This window comes from Pteropus vampyrus, unplaced genomic scaffold, assembly GCF_000151845.1.
Source record: "Pteropus vampyrus isolate Shadow unplaced genomic scaffold, Pvam_2.0 Scaffold199, whole genome shotgun sequence".
NCBI classification, from domain to species: Eukaryota; Metazoa; Chordata; class Mammalia; order Chiroptera; family Pteropodidae; genus Pteropus; species Pteropus vampyrus.
This window is the reverse complement of record NW_011888980.1, coordinates 1,198,595-1,215,680: the sequence shown is the minus strand read 5'-3', so window position 1 is coordinate 1,215,680 and position 17,086 is coordinate 1,198,595. Positions and strand designations below refer to the sequence as shown.

The window sequence follows — 17,086 nt, the reverse complement described above, 5'->3', positions numbered from 1 at the left end:
CTTTGTTTAGCCTAAAATTCAAAAGGTTTGAAATATACGTTAAGCTTTATTTCCAGAAAAGTTGGGGCAATAGCCTTGAGAAAACTAGAACTTGATACAGTAGGAAAAACAGTAATACCACGTGCCAGACAGTGATATAGTTAAATCAAGTCAGTGGTCATAAAAAATAAAATTTGGACTGTATCTCTGCTGAAATCAAAGAAATATCCCTTTGATAACAGCTATGTCTATGAATGCTGAGATACTTCTTCTCAACTTGAATACAGCCTCAAGAGAAAATAGCTGGTGGTATTCTAAATATGTATCTTTGTAACATCTGTAACAGTAAGACAGAGTGAATGAGAGCTATGACCTACATTTTAAATCTAAGTTTGATATCTGTTATATTATTAATCTGTCCAGTTTTATAATTTTTAGAACCTATTTTTGCAAAGTAAAATATCCTACAAACATTTAAACAAGATTATAAGAGTTAACACCCATGAGTCTAAACGGCATATGTCCTGACATAAATATAAATGACTGATAACAAAAAAATTAAAAATAAGTGACTCTTCTCTATTTCAGGGTAAAAGCCCCTTCAGTGGCCCTCATTCTCATCCGTTCTCTAGGGCCTTACTCCATCAATAATCCTAATCTGGCTATGTTTTATTACATCTTCATTCTTTCTTCTATGACATCTTCCTGCCAACGTAATAAATGTTTTGAAGTGCTTCCCATTATAAAATACACACACGCACCACCTCTAGTCACCAGGCTACTCCTTGAACTACATTCCTGTTCCTCCCTCCTTCCCTTCACTACCAAGTTTCTTTTTCACAGCCTCCATTTCCTCACCATCTAACCACGCACAAAAAATTCTCTTTTGATAACCACTAAGGGCTTTTTCTTTCATCCTCCTCAGACTCTCTGCAGCAAGCCACTGTCAAAACACTCTTCATATGACCTTCTCTCATGATTTTTTTATAATGCTGTTGTTCATTCTCAGATCTACCTCTCATTCTCTGATTCCTTTCTCCTTCTGACCCCAAATCTAAGTACTCCCTTTGGTTGTGTCCATGGCCCACTTCTTTCCTCTCCTATGGGAACTCACTCAATCTTTTCTTCTGTCCTGGCTAGGGCTGCAGCCCACATTTCCAACTGCTTGTTGAACACTGTTTGTCCTACTGACATCTCAAACTCAGTATGCTCAAAATACAGTCTTCTTTCTTTTTTTGTACATAGCTATTTACTATATTGTAATAGAGAGGTGCATCCCAACTTAATCTTAACTGAAACATCAGCATATACCATGAAAAAATGATTGCTCATGTGTATCAAGGCATGTACAAGGATGTTCACAGCAACAATATTTGTAAAAGCAAAAGACTGGGAACAACCTGAATGTCCATAAATACAAAGATGCATAAAATGTGGTCTTTTCCTTCAATGAAATATTATGCAGCAAAATTAGTAAATTATAGCTACATCAACATGGATGAATCTCAGGAATACAATGTTAAAGGGGGAGAAAGCAAGAAACAGGTATATATCATGAGATTCCATTTTATAGTTATAAAATATGCAACACTAAACAACATATTATTTGAGAATACGTACAGAGTGGTAAAAATAAAGGGAAAAGAAAATGTTAAATGCAAAATTCAAGATAATGGGCTCTCCTGAAGGAGGGAAGTGGAATTGGGAAGGATCACTCTTAGGGATTCTAAAGTACTGGGAATGTTCTAGCTCTTAAGCTGTGAGCGGGGACACCAATATTTGTTGTATCATCATTCTTTAAACTTACATGTGTCTTACAAATGCAGTTAATCTATTCATTATTTAATGAAAACAAACTTCAGAAAAGATATAACAATAGATATTTTAATTAGTCTGAAAAATCCGTTAGTTTTAATTTTCGTAATTTTCATAATTATGTGGAATGCAAGTAAAACAGCATTGTACACAATAAATGGGATCTACTTTTATGGGCCTTCAATTCACCACTTGTTTGTCCTATGGGAGTTTTAGAAAACTAAAGCAAGAATAGCAAATGCATTGATTTGCTGAGCACTGCAGGTACTCAGTGCAGCTTTATGAGATCCCAGGCAGAGTCAGCACAATACCCAATGAAGTGGGAAGGCTGGAATTGTCACAGTACTCTCAAGATGCCAAAAATCCAGTTTGAATTATCTTCTCACCAAAGTGAATAAGCTTGTCTTTCTCTACATCTGTGTTCACCTTCACAACATATCACTGCTGGTCTGCTACTGCCTGGCTCCAGGACTCTGGGCAGTTACCTTCGGCATGCTGGATCAGTATAATGGCCACAGCTCCATCAACTGAGCATGAACCTGTGCTCATTCAGCCCCTCAACATCCCTCAGGGGTAACATGTATTAACTCCACTTTACAGAGGAAAACAGGCTCAGGGAAGATTAACATCTGTCTAAAATCAGTTATAGCAGGTACCCGAGGCAGGATTCAAGTATAGGTCTCTCTGACTTCAAGCGTAAACTTCTCATCTGGCACCCAGAAATCTTCATCTCAGGACTTCTCTTGTCTAGGCAATTTCCCAATGAACCTTCTTCTCCAGTGAAACAGAGTCAACTTAATGTCTCCTGAAAATATCAGGCTCAATTTGTATCCATGCCTTTTCTTATGTTATTCTTACTGCAAACATCCTCTCCAACTTTCTTCCACTCATCCAAAAACTATCCAAATACCAAACACTTCCTTCAAGCTTCCATTTGGGACTGATCATCTGAAGCCTTCCTGAACCAATCCGACTCTAGAGTGGTCTCGCTTTCTTAGAATCTTGTTTTCTAATTGTTTCATTAATAAGGCTACAGGTTCTACGAGAGGCAAGATGCTATCTTCTTCTGTGGCATTTTGCTTTGCTTTATTTGGGGTTTTCCACATAGACACACTCAGTGACTGCAAAATAAATGAAGAAACTCATGATCCAGGTACTCTACAGACATATTTATAATCCCTGTGGTAGTGGTTCCAAGGAGATCCCAAATATCCCTCAGGGCTTGTTAAACCTACAGATGCCAGGCTCCATTTAGGGACCTGGTGGGTCAGAATGTCCCACAGTAGGGGATGGGAGAACTGGGTATCTATATTTTTTACATGTGCTCTTGAGTGCATCCACAGATGAGAACCTTTTGTTTTGTTGCAGTTCAGGACCATACCATGCAGATAAACACATAAAGGACAGACATAGAAAAGAAAAGTGAACCAAAATTCTAAGAAATATGTACTTTTAAGACATATAAATACATATTTCAAGAAATTTATTTCCTTATGGGAATGATTTTGAGGGGAGGAGTAGGAAAGGAAGACAGGAAGCAAAGGAAGGAGGAAAGAAGGGGAAAAGAGGGAAGTCAAAGGGAGGGGGCTGTGAATTTATGAAACTTCGCAGAATCTCAAGGTAACTCATTCTGCATTTGAGCAGTTCTGATTGTGGGTATTTTCTTACTTTGCACCAAAATTCATCCCTATGATCTTTGTCTCAGTGGTCCTAGTTCCTCCCTGACAGGCCTTACAGAACCTGCTTATCCAGGCATTGCAAATGCAAATACCTACAAGGCCAAGGAAGATACTTGAGTGAAACCAGCAGCATGTTAGACAGCAGGGAGTGAGGGAACTCAGGTGAGTTAGAGACTGAGAACCATAACTAAAGGAGTCACCAGTGACTCCGCTTCATTGTCTCCAAGCAGCTCTGGCCCACAGTTACCAGATCCTCCAATTTATCAAAAAAATTGTGATGTCTCCCAATTTTTAAGTATTGATCAATAATTTAAAAAAAAAAAAAATCTAAACACTGGTCAGGCCTAGCTTCCACAGGATAAATATCCTCAGTTCTTCAACAATTTCTTCCCTAACAGTGTCAGGTCTCTGTTGCCTTTAACAAAATATCACACTCCTGTGCCATCTAATTATAAGAGTGGAGTGAGCATCTCATTCTTTCTACACACCGCTTTCTCATAATAAAATCTAAGACCAAAATTAGATTTCAGAGTGGCTACATTACACCTAGCTGTACTAGATGTTTCTAGTACAGCTGCTACTAAACCACATTTCCTCCCGCCCCCATTGTAAGCTTCTGCAATTGTGTTTTTTGGCCCTAAGTGTTAAGACTTTTAAGTTATTACTGTCAGATTTCTTATTGGTTTCTCTCACCCTAGGCTGTCAAAATCATTTCTGGGTTTCAATTCTGTACCCGGTACTTGAAAATCCCTCCTATATTTGGGGGGAAAAAAAATGCCCTCTCTACATATTCAAGTCATTGATTTAAAAAAAATAAATGTAGAGCAAGAGCAGACTGTTGGGAGAGCCCTCTGCCAAACTATTAAAAATCACAATCTCATTAATCCATTTGGATACAACCAGGCAACAAGAAATGGATCCACTTAACTGTTCTCAATTCTAGCCTATACTGTTAACAGATCCTGTAAGATACCTTATAGACCTCTAAATACAATTAAATGCATATTACTGTTTTCTCTAGTAATCTCTTAATATTTCATTCATTCAACACATCTATCACTACATTCACAACACTGAGCAGTCAAATACCTAAGCTCATAGAATTTATGTTCTGGCAATAGAGATGGTCATTGAACAAAAGAATTCACAATTAATCACTAAACAATAACTATGACACCAAAATACTAGTGATTAATTTATATGTCTGGTATTTCCTTCAGAATAATTACAGGATGGTATATAATTCAAATAATATTAACTCGGAGTTAATAATTATTAAAACTGGGTAATAGAAATGGCAGACTTAACTATATTAATTCTACTTCTTCTAAATTTGAAATTTTTCCATTGAAAATTTACAATTATAATTATGATACTGTGGAAAACTATGGGAAATTTAAAAAATGCTAATAGTGAGGACCTAACCTAATGTGAAGAGGCAGAGAAAGCTTCTCTGAGGAAGATACTTTTAAATCTGAAGAATAAGAATTATCTAAATTGAAAGGGGAATGGAAAAGGAAAAGCTTTCCAAACAGAAGGATCAGTATGTGAAAGCATCCTAATATAAGGAGGAACAGAGTAAGTATAAATAGTACAAATATTGTCAAACCATGGTTGATTTGCAACCACAGTTTGGCTACGGATAAAAGAATTTGGCAAAAATTAGCACCCTGGGAAAATCAATTGACTATATGAAATTTATGAGTATTTTATACCTCCTTATACTTGGTATGCTATATACATCTTTTATGTCAGTAAAATTCAAAATAAATATATATGTATACGGAGATAGCTAGGAAGGATAGATAGAGATATATAGATAAAACTCACTTGTTAAACATTTACTAGCATAAACATTTACTAGTGGCAAAGTCTGAGCCTTTGAAAGGGAATTAGAGACTTCATTTGAACCTGGTCTGAGTAATATTCTCAAGTTTTGGGACATGGGAACTCACAGAAAAAGAAATGTAATTCAACACACTATCTGGGCTCTGCATGAACACTATTTAAATAGATGTAATAACATACATGCTTTTATGAGTTTTAACATTAAACCTTGGTCTGTTAAAATTCATCTCTACCCTTTGAGATAAGCTAGCCAAACATACATGCAGCAAAATTATGAAGCATACAGCCTGCAATCCTAATTTAGATTTACTACTGCCATAAGAGAACAAAATTTGGTGCCAGAATGATAACAGTGATTATTAACTGTGTAAGATATTTGCATAGTTTCATTTGAGCCTCACAGGACTATAGGCTATAAATCATCACCTCCATTTTACCAGTGAGAAAACTGGGGATCAAAGAAATTAGGCAATTGCCAAAGACACATGCCCTAACACTACCACTTCAAAGCCCAAAAATCCATCCTGTGGCACTGGCTCAGACTTGCCCTCCTCTGACCATTTGCTCAATTATTAGTACTAGGTCACCAATCAGTGAACAACCTTAATAATTACAGTAATTCACATTAAGACATAAAAGCACTTTAATAGATTAATTTCTTAAATCTCTGGAATGGTGGAGGGGTGAGAGGATTGTTTTTGTTTTGTTTTGGCATATGCATGACGGTTTGAAAGTTGACAAAGAGGTAACTTCTACATGCCCCTTAGCTACATTTCTACTCCATCCAGAAAGAAAAGAGAGTCAGGAACTTGTCCTTCCTTCTGAAAGTTTGTGAACCCCAAAGAGAAAGCCAAAACAAAAGCATTCAGTACACTTCTTTTCCATTCTCCTTCTATCCTCTACCCATACTTCCCTTACCTCCACTCATGTTAAAAATTTTAAAAGCTCCTGAGTAAATAGTTTGATAACATTTAGTGATGTTCGCACATAAAATTACCAGGGACACTGTCAATTTGTATTTCCTGGAAATATGACCTAATAAAAATAACCCTCTGGTTCTTTTACAAACACACACACACACACACACACACATTAAATAAAATTGGGCTAATGCAGCTGTTTCATTTCATTAGCATTGAGAATCCATAAAATTGACATAAAGAACCAGGCCATCATGAAAAAGTAATCATGTCAAATACATATTTAAAGTTGATTTATATTGAGTCCTTTAAATGCACTGTGGGTCTGCTGCCCTGAATCTCAAAGCTACAATAAATACTAACAGTATGAATTCACAAATATATAAAGGGAGTTACCAAATTGATTGAATTTATTTATGGGATAATCATCTGTCTTTCACTAATTATTAAAGATCGTTCTGAAAACTTGGTGTCTTATTTTTCAACTCAATGTTTGAGAAATATTTAAGACCACCATCAAGGAAGACAATAAACAAAAGAAATACAAACAAATGACCAGATCAACAAAGACCTTTTTTTTTAATGATAATATCTTACATAGGTATTTGAGAGGTTGAGAAACCACAAACTCTTAAACCCTCCCAGCAGGAATATGTACTGAAAGAACTTTTTAAAAAATAAATAAGATAGCTACCAATGCGTACTTACAAAGTAGAAGGCTTCAAAACAATACACTTTTACCATTTTACGGATAAGGAAACTTTTTGAGCAAAAAGTTAAGTAACATGCCCAAGAATACAAAGCTAGTTAAAAAAAAAATAAAAGCTAGAAGGCAATCTGGAAACAAGTATTGTCTTTAAAATGCGTGTGTTTTTAGAGCCAGCCATTCCTCGTGGAGTTTATTATAAAGAAATAATTAGAGAAATATACAATTTGTACAATGATGTCCCCTATAACATTATTTATAAAAATGGGAAGTAGAAACAACCTAAAGGTCCAACAATAGCCAAATGGCTAATGTCAGTGTACTGTGCATTGAAGCAATGGAATAATTACATAGTTTTTTAAAGTGATGGTATAACTCTACTTACTGAAATAGAAAGTCCCACGTTAAAGGAAAAAAGGAAAATACAGAGTAGTGTATATACAGTATAACTTTTATTAAAAATAGGTATAAAAAAGGCAAGAATATACTCCAAAATGTTAACTTGTTATATATTGTCATAGGATTTTTTAGTGGTTTTCTTTACTCACATATATTTTTTAATATTTCTCCAACAAAAATGAACAACCTCTGTAAACATTTATTTAAAAGAACTCACACATTGCTCACGTGAATGTAAAACAATACCAGCACTTTGGAAAACTGTTCAGGAATTTCTTATAAAATTAAGTATATACTTCAATGATCCCACCATTCTACTCATAGGTGTATACTCAAGAGAAATGAAAGTATATGTTCATTAAGACTTGTGACAAATTGTGTACATTCACACAATGCAACACTACTCAGCAACAAAATATTGATATATGCCTGAATACACAATATGGCTAAACCTCAAAATCATTATGCTGAGTAAAAGAAGCCAGACACAAGAGTACATATCATGCCATTTACATAAAATGCAAGAGAATGCAAACTAATTTATAGCAACAACAAAAAAAACCAGATCACTAATTGCCTGAGGCCTGGAGTGGGGGAGGGGGTGGGGGTGGGGGGATAGACTACAGAGAGGCATGAGGAAATTTGCGGGGGAGGGCGATGATGGAAATGTTTTGATTATGGTGGTGGTTTCAGATTTCACAGGTATATATAACTATCAAAGGTGACTCAGCATCAACTCAGCATCAAAGCAATTTCTCTTTTCTCTTCCTTTTTTTTAAACAACCAATTAGACACCTATAACCAAAGTGCCTCTGCACATTACACCAAGGTTCCCAGCTCACCTGTGCACCCAAAAGTAAACAAGATAACTATTAAAGCTTATCAAATTGTACCCTTTTAATGAATGTAGTTTGTTTTATATACATTATACTTCAACTAAGCTTTTAAAAAGCATGAGTTTATGTCTTGAAAAATATACAAGTTTTACAGTAATTTTTTTCCTAAATTCTGTATACAGGAATTTTAGATCACCAAATTGGTTTTAAACTTAATAACAACAATTCCAGCTAACATTGATAATATCAACAGTGGGCATGAAAGTTGGTAGGGGACTTCATGAAACACTTCGATGGGCACCTAAATCTTAAGCTAAATTGAAAATATGAATGAATTTGGAAGATAAGATCAGGGAGCATGAATACTATGAGCTTGAGTATGAAAGTATGAGATATATTTCCCTACACGTTTGGGGAACTACAAATAATTTGGTCTGACTAAAATTTAGAGACAGATGAGGTAGAAGGAGAGTAACAGGGCAAGATGAGGCTGAAAAGGCAATAGTCAGATCACAAGAGACCTTACATACTAGATTAAGAGTTTGGACTTCACCTTCACAAGTAAAGGGGCAGGAGGAAGTTGATAATAAAAGTTAATGAAGAGAAAAGAAGAAAAAATTTATTCTTAAAAGATCGTTCAGGCAGAATTACGGGAAAAGGTTTGAGGGCAAAATAAGGCAAAGACTAATTAGTAAACCCACTGGAATAATCCAGGCCAGAGAAGACCAGAGCCAGAATCAAAGCACCAATACAAAAGGATGAATTGATATGGTAAAGCACTATACCCAGTCTTTAGTGACTGAATATGAGGAGAAAATAAAGTCTAATTCCAGTTTTCAAGCATTGCGCACGGAGATAAGAATACAAGCGGAGAACATCTAGAAGAAAGACAATGCCATCTCATTTAGATCTCTTATAGTAAAAGAGCTATGCAAGCAAGTACACAGAAGAGGTTACTATTAGTGCCAAACATCAGCAAAATCTGTGTTGTGCCTTGAACTCTGATTATCATCCTTCGAAGAGCAACAAAAGATTTTTAAAATATTTTCCTACTATGTCTATACCATATTTTTATATATGTATTTATCTTACTTCCAGATATTTTCCTATAACATTATTTTAACTAAAATAAAACACATCTTCACTTTGTTATTTGTTTGTTTAATGTTTTAAATTTCAAAACACTTAAAACTTTCAAAGACAAAATATTAATCAAAATAACTTTACCTTTCATATGTGACTTTGATAACAAAGTGGAAAAGTGATAAACAGTCTCCCTTTAAAAAAAAATGCCAGCACTTCCAAAAAGCCAGAGAGGCTTATATGTAGAGCTAATTCAGAAAGGGGATAACACCTAAAGTCATGGATAAATACCTTATTTTAATCCAAAAACATGAAATACTTACTGCACCTTCATAATGCTTCCAATATGCCATTTACAATAAATTATCCTTGAAAATAAGTTTTTAACCATTCAATATACTCTCTGAAATATCTTGTTAACATATTATTTGACTTAAATATATCAAACATTTACAATCAGCAAAACATTTGAATCTGAAAGCCTGACATTCTGACTTACATTTTCCCAAGTATAATAATATAAACAAATTTTTGAGTATTCAACATATTAAAGTACAACTACCTATTTATAATTAACTTTCAACAATATGGCACACCAGTAAACACCAGTACAATACTTTATAGCAATCATATTATGTGAAATTACAAGTGGAAAACAAATTTCTCAGTAACAGTGAGTCACCAAATTCCTTCATCTAATAGTTACTATAAAAATTTATTTAAAAAACCTAAACACACAAACATGATTAAACATTTTTAAATTATATTGAAATGTCATGAAACTTTTTTTTTACGAAAGGAAAGTTTCAAAAATAAAAGGACAAATTTAATTCTAAGTATTTCATTGTTTTCTACTCTTTTAGAAAATTATTTATTCAATCGCTTCTTTAGGTTCTCAAGGTGTTCCACATTAACATCTTGTAATGCCAGTACCATTGCTTTAGACAAGGAGGGATTAAGGGAAATAGTCATCAGACAGCACAAATCTATTAGATCTCTCTGACACTTCTGCAAACCTTCCTGGAACTTTTGGTATTGAAGAGGATCCTTTTTTAACTTTTTCATTTCTGGTACTGAAAACCCTATCAGACTAGTAAGTATTTCATCTACAAAGTCTACATCTAAATATGCGGTACCATCAGAAATCTTTGCTGTTATACTCCAAATGCCACCAGAACTTGAGAGATTTCCAGTTAAGGTTACAATAAATGCTTTGACTTTCACTGTTGTAACTTCCTCTAGTTTGCTGGCCATTAGAACAGACAAATAGATAAAGGGTGGAGAATACAAATCCAGGGCAACAGAAAGATTAGTGCTATTCTCTGATGATCTTAAAGAATAATTCTGTAAATGGTGATCGCTTTCATTAGAAATTTGTGAACTTTTTGGTACATAACTGCCCAGTTCTTCATTTAATATTTTATTATTTAAGGAATGTCTATCTGAACTGCTGATGGTTGGTTTTACTTTATTATCTGTCCCAGAGTTCTTATCTTTATTTGTAAAATCATGGGGGAGTGGTATATTATGAACTGAAAAAACACTATTGTTGTCTCTAGCAGATAGACAACTAAAAGATTTGTCTTCATTAGTCATTCGTTCAGATAAATTTTTTTCATTCCAATTATTGTTTCCATACTTGCAAATCAAAGAAAAATCATTTGAAGTATTATGTTTATCTGAAGATCTCTCTATTGTTTCATCTGTGATTCTGTTCAAAGTCAATGACTGCAATTCTTTAGGCTCCATTTGTTCTTTCTGGACAGCTTCTTCCAAAAGCAAGGCCTCAGCCAATGAAAAGTCATCTAATTCCCCATCAGTGAAATGCACAGATTGATTTGGTGGTTTCTCCTTTGGTCTTAGAGAAATAGCAAGTCCTCGTTCAAAATCTGACTCTCCTGGGGGGAAAGCATTTGAGGAACTACCTGTGCTGAAACATCCTCTTTCCAAAGAGGTGTCATTCTTTGCTGCAAGCTCAACATTTTCATCAAGACTTGCCAAGAGTTCTTCATCAGAAGGCCCTAACACAAGATCGAGATCATCTGTAATTCTAGGGATGCTTTGGTTAGAATTATTTGGTATGACTGAAACTATAGGAACAGTTTCCCCAATTAATCTTCCAAGTACTTTTTCTTGTGCATATTCCTCTAAAAGAGCATCTACTTCTCCTCCCAACACCTTCACATTTTCTGGTTTCAATAAGAGAACACCAAGACGGAAAGAAATGTTTCCATAAATCAAAATTTTTGTACCTGGAGGAAGATTACTATGAAGAACTGGAATAGGCTGATATTCCATTCCTTGCATTTGGACAATTCCATCAGTTAACTGCAACATCAACATTCGTGAAGGTTTTGTTTCCCAAGGTTTTTGGGTTACTTGTGTTTCAGCTGTAATTAGGTCATTCATATTATTCTTTCCTCTCAACTTTTGTATCTGGGAATATGCAGGTTGACTTACATCAACTAATGAATTAATCTGCAGAGCAAAAAACCCATTCAGTTCTCCTTTTGGAACTTCTAAAATGCCATCAGGTAAAAGAGGATGCTCCAAATCTCTCAGATCAGTTAGGAGCCATTGCTCAAACACTTGTTTGTTTATTTGTGCCTGACTCAAATTAACATTATTATTTTCTTCTTGGATCCAGTTAATACAAGCTTCCAGCCACATCAGAGGTACTTTAACATGCCATGTAGCTAAAAGCCAAGTTTCAACTCTTAATGCAATACTAGTCACACTCATTTCTTTTAAATAAAAGATATATCTGTTACCTAAAAAAAAAAAAAAATTATAATTCAGTACACTTAAATATAGTCTATAATTCTGTACAATGCACAAACAGGCATAACCATACCCTTTTGATTTTTCTCACTTCAGCATCTTAAAAGTCTTTGACTTTCTACATAGCCAAAAATCAAATATCACAAGTAATCAGAGGGCATAATGAGAAAAGCAAAAGTCTGAAAGCTAGCTCTGCCAAATTACAAGCTGTCTGACCTAATATAAATTTCTTAACTTCTCTAACCCAGTTTTTTCTTCATCTTTAGAATGTCAATACCGTGCTCGCTTCAGCAGCACATATAACTAGAATGTCAATACCACCATCTATCTTACAGGGTTGTTGTGAGGATTACATGATTAACATTTGTAAAGCAGAATGTCAGACCTATGGTAGACATGCAGTAAAAAGTAGTTATGATTATATTAATAACCAGATTCTGATAATCTAGTTAAGAAACGATATTCACTAAGGTCATTTTCATATATTTAATTCATATTCTATTAAAACATACCATTGTGTTTGACCATACAGCACTTAAATATGTGCTCTAAGGATAAAATTATAACAAATAACAATAAATACTATGCTGATGTAAAGCATGTTATTTGTTTGGCTAAATAATTCTCAACAGTCTTACCAGGTAAATATACTTCTGATTTTCTCAGAATGATAAAACAGTAGCAAAACAGTAAAGACTAATTAACCCTCTGTTCACAAAAGTATATTTTTTCCTTCTACAGATGAGGCTAAGAGATAAAATTTATAAAAGTTTTAATATGTCCATAAGAAAACTTACCATTTAGAACAGGAGCCTAAGATTTGATGACAGGACTTGGAAGTGGTTGTTCAGTGGAGCACTTGTAACTTCTACTACTCAGGAAAAGCCCTGGGAGCTAAGACCAAAAGCAGTAAGGGTTATAAGAGGAAGCTGCAAAAAGAATCGATGGCCTATTTTCACGAGTGCAAGAGTTGGACAGAATGGTTTTTCAGGTTCCCGTTATCAATCAGGATAGAGTGTAGGTAATACAGAATAAAAACATGAGGTTTGGAGTGAGATAAACAGAAGCAAGTGACCATGAGAAACTTATACATTCTAAGCTTGTTTCCTTGTCTATATAATAGTTACTTCCTAGGGCTACTATGAAAATTAAAGGAGATCGGAGAGGACAGCTGGCAGGCCACCAGCCCAGGAACAGATCTTAGGCAGCTGGGTCATCTGACCCAAGGGGTAATCCAGCCCATTTAGGCTGCTCACCTCAGCCTCAGAACCACCACCTCTGCGGCCAGTCAGCCATAGGGCATCCAACAGCTGCTGCAAGCCAAGAAACAAGCTGCCCAGAAGGTGTCCAAGGCCCACAAGTGACCAGAAGCTGAAGCAGGACAAAGCAGCTCAGGCTAAAACTGAACAATACCATGTGCAGAGGAAAAAAAGAGTTCGAGGCCAAAGAATCTGGGGCTCTGAGATGGAGGAAGAAACCCAAGAGAAGACAACAATCCTCCAGACCTACTTCCAGCAGGGCAGGGATGACATCCTGGATAATCTCTTAGTTTTACCTGCAAAATCAGCCAGAAATCCATGAAAACTACCGCATAAATAGATAAAAGAATAAAGAAGCACCTGTTCCATGGATTGGCATTTTAGATGCTTTCATGAAATATGAAGCATTAGCAAAGCTCGAGCTATTTCTTATGAAAAGGCAATCATATATAGTAGGTCCCTTCACTTTTTGAAGATAGCAAATCTTATTTCTTTGTACAAACTTAAAGCTTATCCAAAAATTTCATTTTTTACCTTGTATTTCTTGGAAATTTATTCAGTATATACATTGTCTGGTTTCCTATGTCTTTAGGCTCAAACATATACATTCCATACTAACTTTTTCTTTCTTAGATGTAAAAAAAAAAATTTTTTTTGAAAAAAAGAGATTAAACTTTCTTCCCCTAAAGCTTTCTTAAAGGTCAAGGATTTTATCTATAAAAAAGTAGTAAATAGTTATTTGTAACCTGTATTAAGTAGCAGCCAGCCTTAAAATAGTACTTTCTGGTTAAGGGTTAGAACAATGAATATTAGTATAATTGTTTGGGCTGCTTTTAGTTTCTCTTACTCAAAATACTAGATGACAGAACTCAAGAACTTGTTACATATTATTAATTGGTGTACTGATAATAGTTTAAAAACTGTGGCGCCAATTATTTTTCACTTACACACTCTGTGACCCTAAACAAGTAGTCATATTATTCATTTAACAAATAGTTAAAATTTTAAAGGATGAGTTATAGTTGTGAGGATTACATGAATAATATTTCAAAGGAGTTAAGAAGGTCATTATAATTACTGACCAGGTGAATCTTTGTATTGAAGAAAATGATTGAGAGTTTATGTATATATATACATATATATAAACCATATATGTGTGTGTGTGTGTGTGTGTGTGTGTGTTTATATATGAAAACAATGTAAAAAGGTAGGAAAGGTCCCTTGCCCATTGTGATGAAAATAAACCATGTAGAGTCAAATCAGCATGTCTCTTTAACAAAGAAACCAACACTCTCTACACCAGCTCTCTGATTTATCAAATGGAAATACTTCCTAACTTATTGCTAAGGAAAGCAAAATATAATGTGCTAACTTTAATGTATAAAAGAAAAGAAAATAAGCATATTCTTCTTTCCTTATATATACATAAAGGATCTCTAGAAGGATATACAGAAAATAAAACTTTAAATATAAAGTTACACTCAATAACAAAGAATAAGATCTTTGTGGGCCAGGAACAGAAGAGAAACCTAGAGTAGTAAGTGAGTACTAAAGCCCCAAGGAAAAGGCAACTAGATAAAAACAGCATAGGCTAAAGCTCCAAAGCTCCAAGGATCCAGCATCCCAATTATGGGTTAAAAGACCAGAAACAGACTCCTTGCTAGAACTGGGCCAAAAAATATTCCACCAAACACCTACTTATGGCCTATGGAGGGAACTTACATAGGGGCCTATATAACTTGTAGTCCAGAAGTAGGCTATTTACATAAAGAAAAATCCAAATCTCTAATGAAACACCTGACCTAGACTATGCCAGCCAGAGGATCAGGCTGAAAGCAACTCCAAAACCATACAAAAAAGAAAAACACACATGGGAAAAACTATCCAACATGACCACTAAAGCCAAAATAATAATGTATTCGAGGAAAATTCCCACATCAGTAGACACAACAAATAGGAGAATTTATGCCTGCAGAAAAATTTAAACAAAGAATCTTAAATGTTTTTTTAAAAATCTTTTTTTTCCCCTCTCTTTAATTCCCCCCACCTTCCACCCCTAACCTAGGGATGTTGCCGTCCCCCTTTTAGACCTGGATCTCTGAAGGCTGGGCGTCTCCTCCCACACGCTCAGGGCGTGCACCTGGGGCCTGGCACCCCTAGCGCACTGGGGGGCGAGGGGGCTGGTACACCCGGGGGGGCTGGTACACCTGGGGGGGGCCTGGCACACCCAGGGACTGGTGCACCCGGGGTATGGTCCGTGGCTCCACCTGGGGCATGAACCTAGGACTTTCTGCACGTAAAGCAGATGTACTAACCACTAAACTATGGAGCCACCCTTAAAAATCTTTTTAAACATACATGAACATACTAAAAATACTTTTAAAGTGGGACAATTATAGTCTTAAGGAATAGAAGATAATAAAAAATAACAGCCATTTATAAAAAGAATCAACTGGAAATCTTGGAAATGGGGAAGTCTCTCAAATTAAAAATTCAAAAGATGGGATAAACAAACTAAAAACAAATGAAAGAATTTATGCATTGGAAATTACCTAGAACAGAGTAAAAAGATTTAAAAAATTAAGCAAAAAAGATTTTAAAAGGCTACATAGGAAAGATAGACTCCAACACTGAAGTAATCAGTTTCAGAAGGAGAAAATAGAAAGAGGTGAAAGAAATGGTTTTTTTAAAGATAATGTTTGAAGATTGTCCAAAAATACAAATTTCCAGTTATAAATAAATGAGTATTAAGGATGTAATGTGCAGCATGATGATTACAGTTAATCATTTATATGATACGTAGGAAAGTTGTTGAGAGTAGATCCTAAGAGTTCTCATCACAAACAGACATTGTTTTTCTTTTCTTTTTACTGTATCTATGAGATGATGAATATTAACTAAACCTATTTTGATAATCATTTCACAATATATGGAAATCAAACCACCATGTAACACACTCTAAGCTTATACAGCGATATATGTCAATTATTTCATTAAAAGCTGGGAAATGACAAAGCATCAAGGACAAAGAAAAAAAATCTTATGACTCAGCAAGCTGGATTTAAAATTTCAGATAACAAAACTGTAGAAAATACAAAAAGAATTCAGAGGGAAATTAAGGTATTCCTGTTTTGTCAAGGAGGAGAGATATTGATCAAGTTTAGAATTTTATAAAAAATATATAAAATTATGTTTAAAGTTAAAAATGGAGGGTTGAAAACACAATTTTTATAATCCCTCTTGAAATTCCACAGAAAACACCTTTTTCATTAGCCATAATACTCTAAGAACAAAGAAAACGGGAGCAGAAACAATGGCAACAAATTTTGGAAGCTTGAAAGCAGACACATAAGTAGTTTATGACTTAGCAGATAACAATAAGTTAAATTCTAAGCTGGTATTAAGGATGGCTGATTTAAAACCCAGAACACACAAAAGGCAATGGTAAGTACATTTGGAAGTAAAAGGCACTCTAAAAACAAGATTGATTATAAAATTATTTAAGACACTAAGACTGGCATCCCCATCCCATGTCAGAGAGACTGCTCCTCCTACCTTCTGGAGAGCATAAAACAGAGGCTTTTAGATGGGGACACCAGAGTACTGTTGAATTCTTAAATACTAAATGCTGGATACGTGTTACTTTCTTCCTCCACAAAGTTTCCAGAAATACCAATGACTAGGCCTATACTCCTCTAGAGAGAGATTAGACAATCTTTCTCTGGGCAGTCTTACCGCCCTAACAGAAAAGACCTAGAAATACTAACATGAGAGATTCTGT

The 17,086-nt window shown here is 35.0% G+C and overlaps 1 protein-coding gene and 1 pseudogene across 2 annotated transcripts in view; one reads left to right on the top strand and one right to left on the bottom strand.

The window, feature by feature from the left end:
- Positions 1-7,377: 7,377 nt before the first annotated feature.
- The window catches only part of RMI1 (RecQ mediated genome instability 1), a 20,859-nt gene continuing 11,150 nt past the window's right edge, over positions 7,378-17,086 (bottom strand). For both annotated transcript variants that reach the window (XM_011372061.2, XM_011372063.2), the window contains exons 3-4: positions 12,844-12,940; positions 7,378-12,036 (exon numbers count right to left, since the gene is read on the bottom strand). In XM_011372061.2, coding sequence (XP_011370363.1) covers positions 10,133-12,007 — 1,875 coding nt within the window. In that variant the 5' untranslated portion in view covers positions 12,008-12,036; positions 12,844-12,940 and the 3' untranslated portion in view covers positions 7,378-10,132. The remainder of the gene's footprint in view (positions 12,037-12,843; positions 12,941-17,086) is intronic.
- Positions 12,646-14,385, top strand: LOC105300052 (annotated as a pseudogene).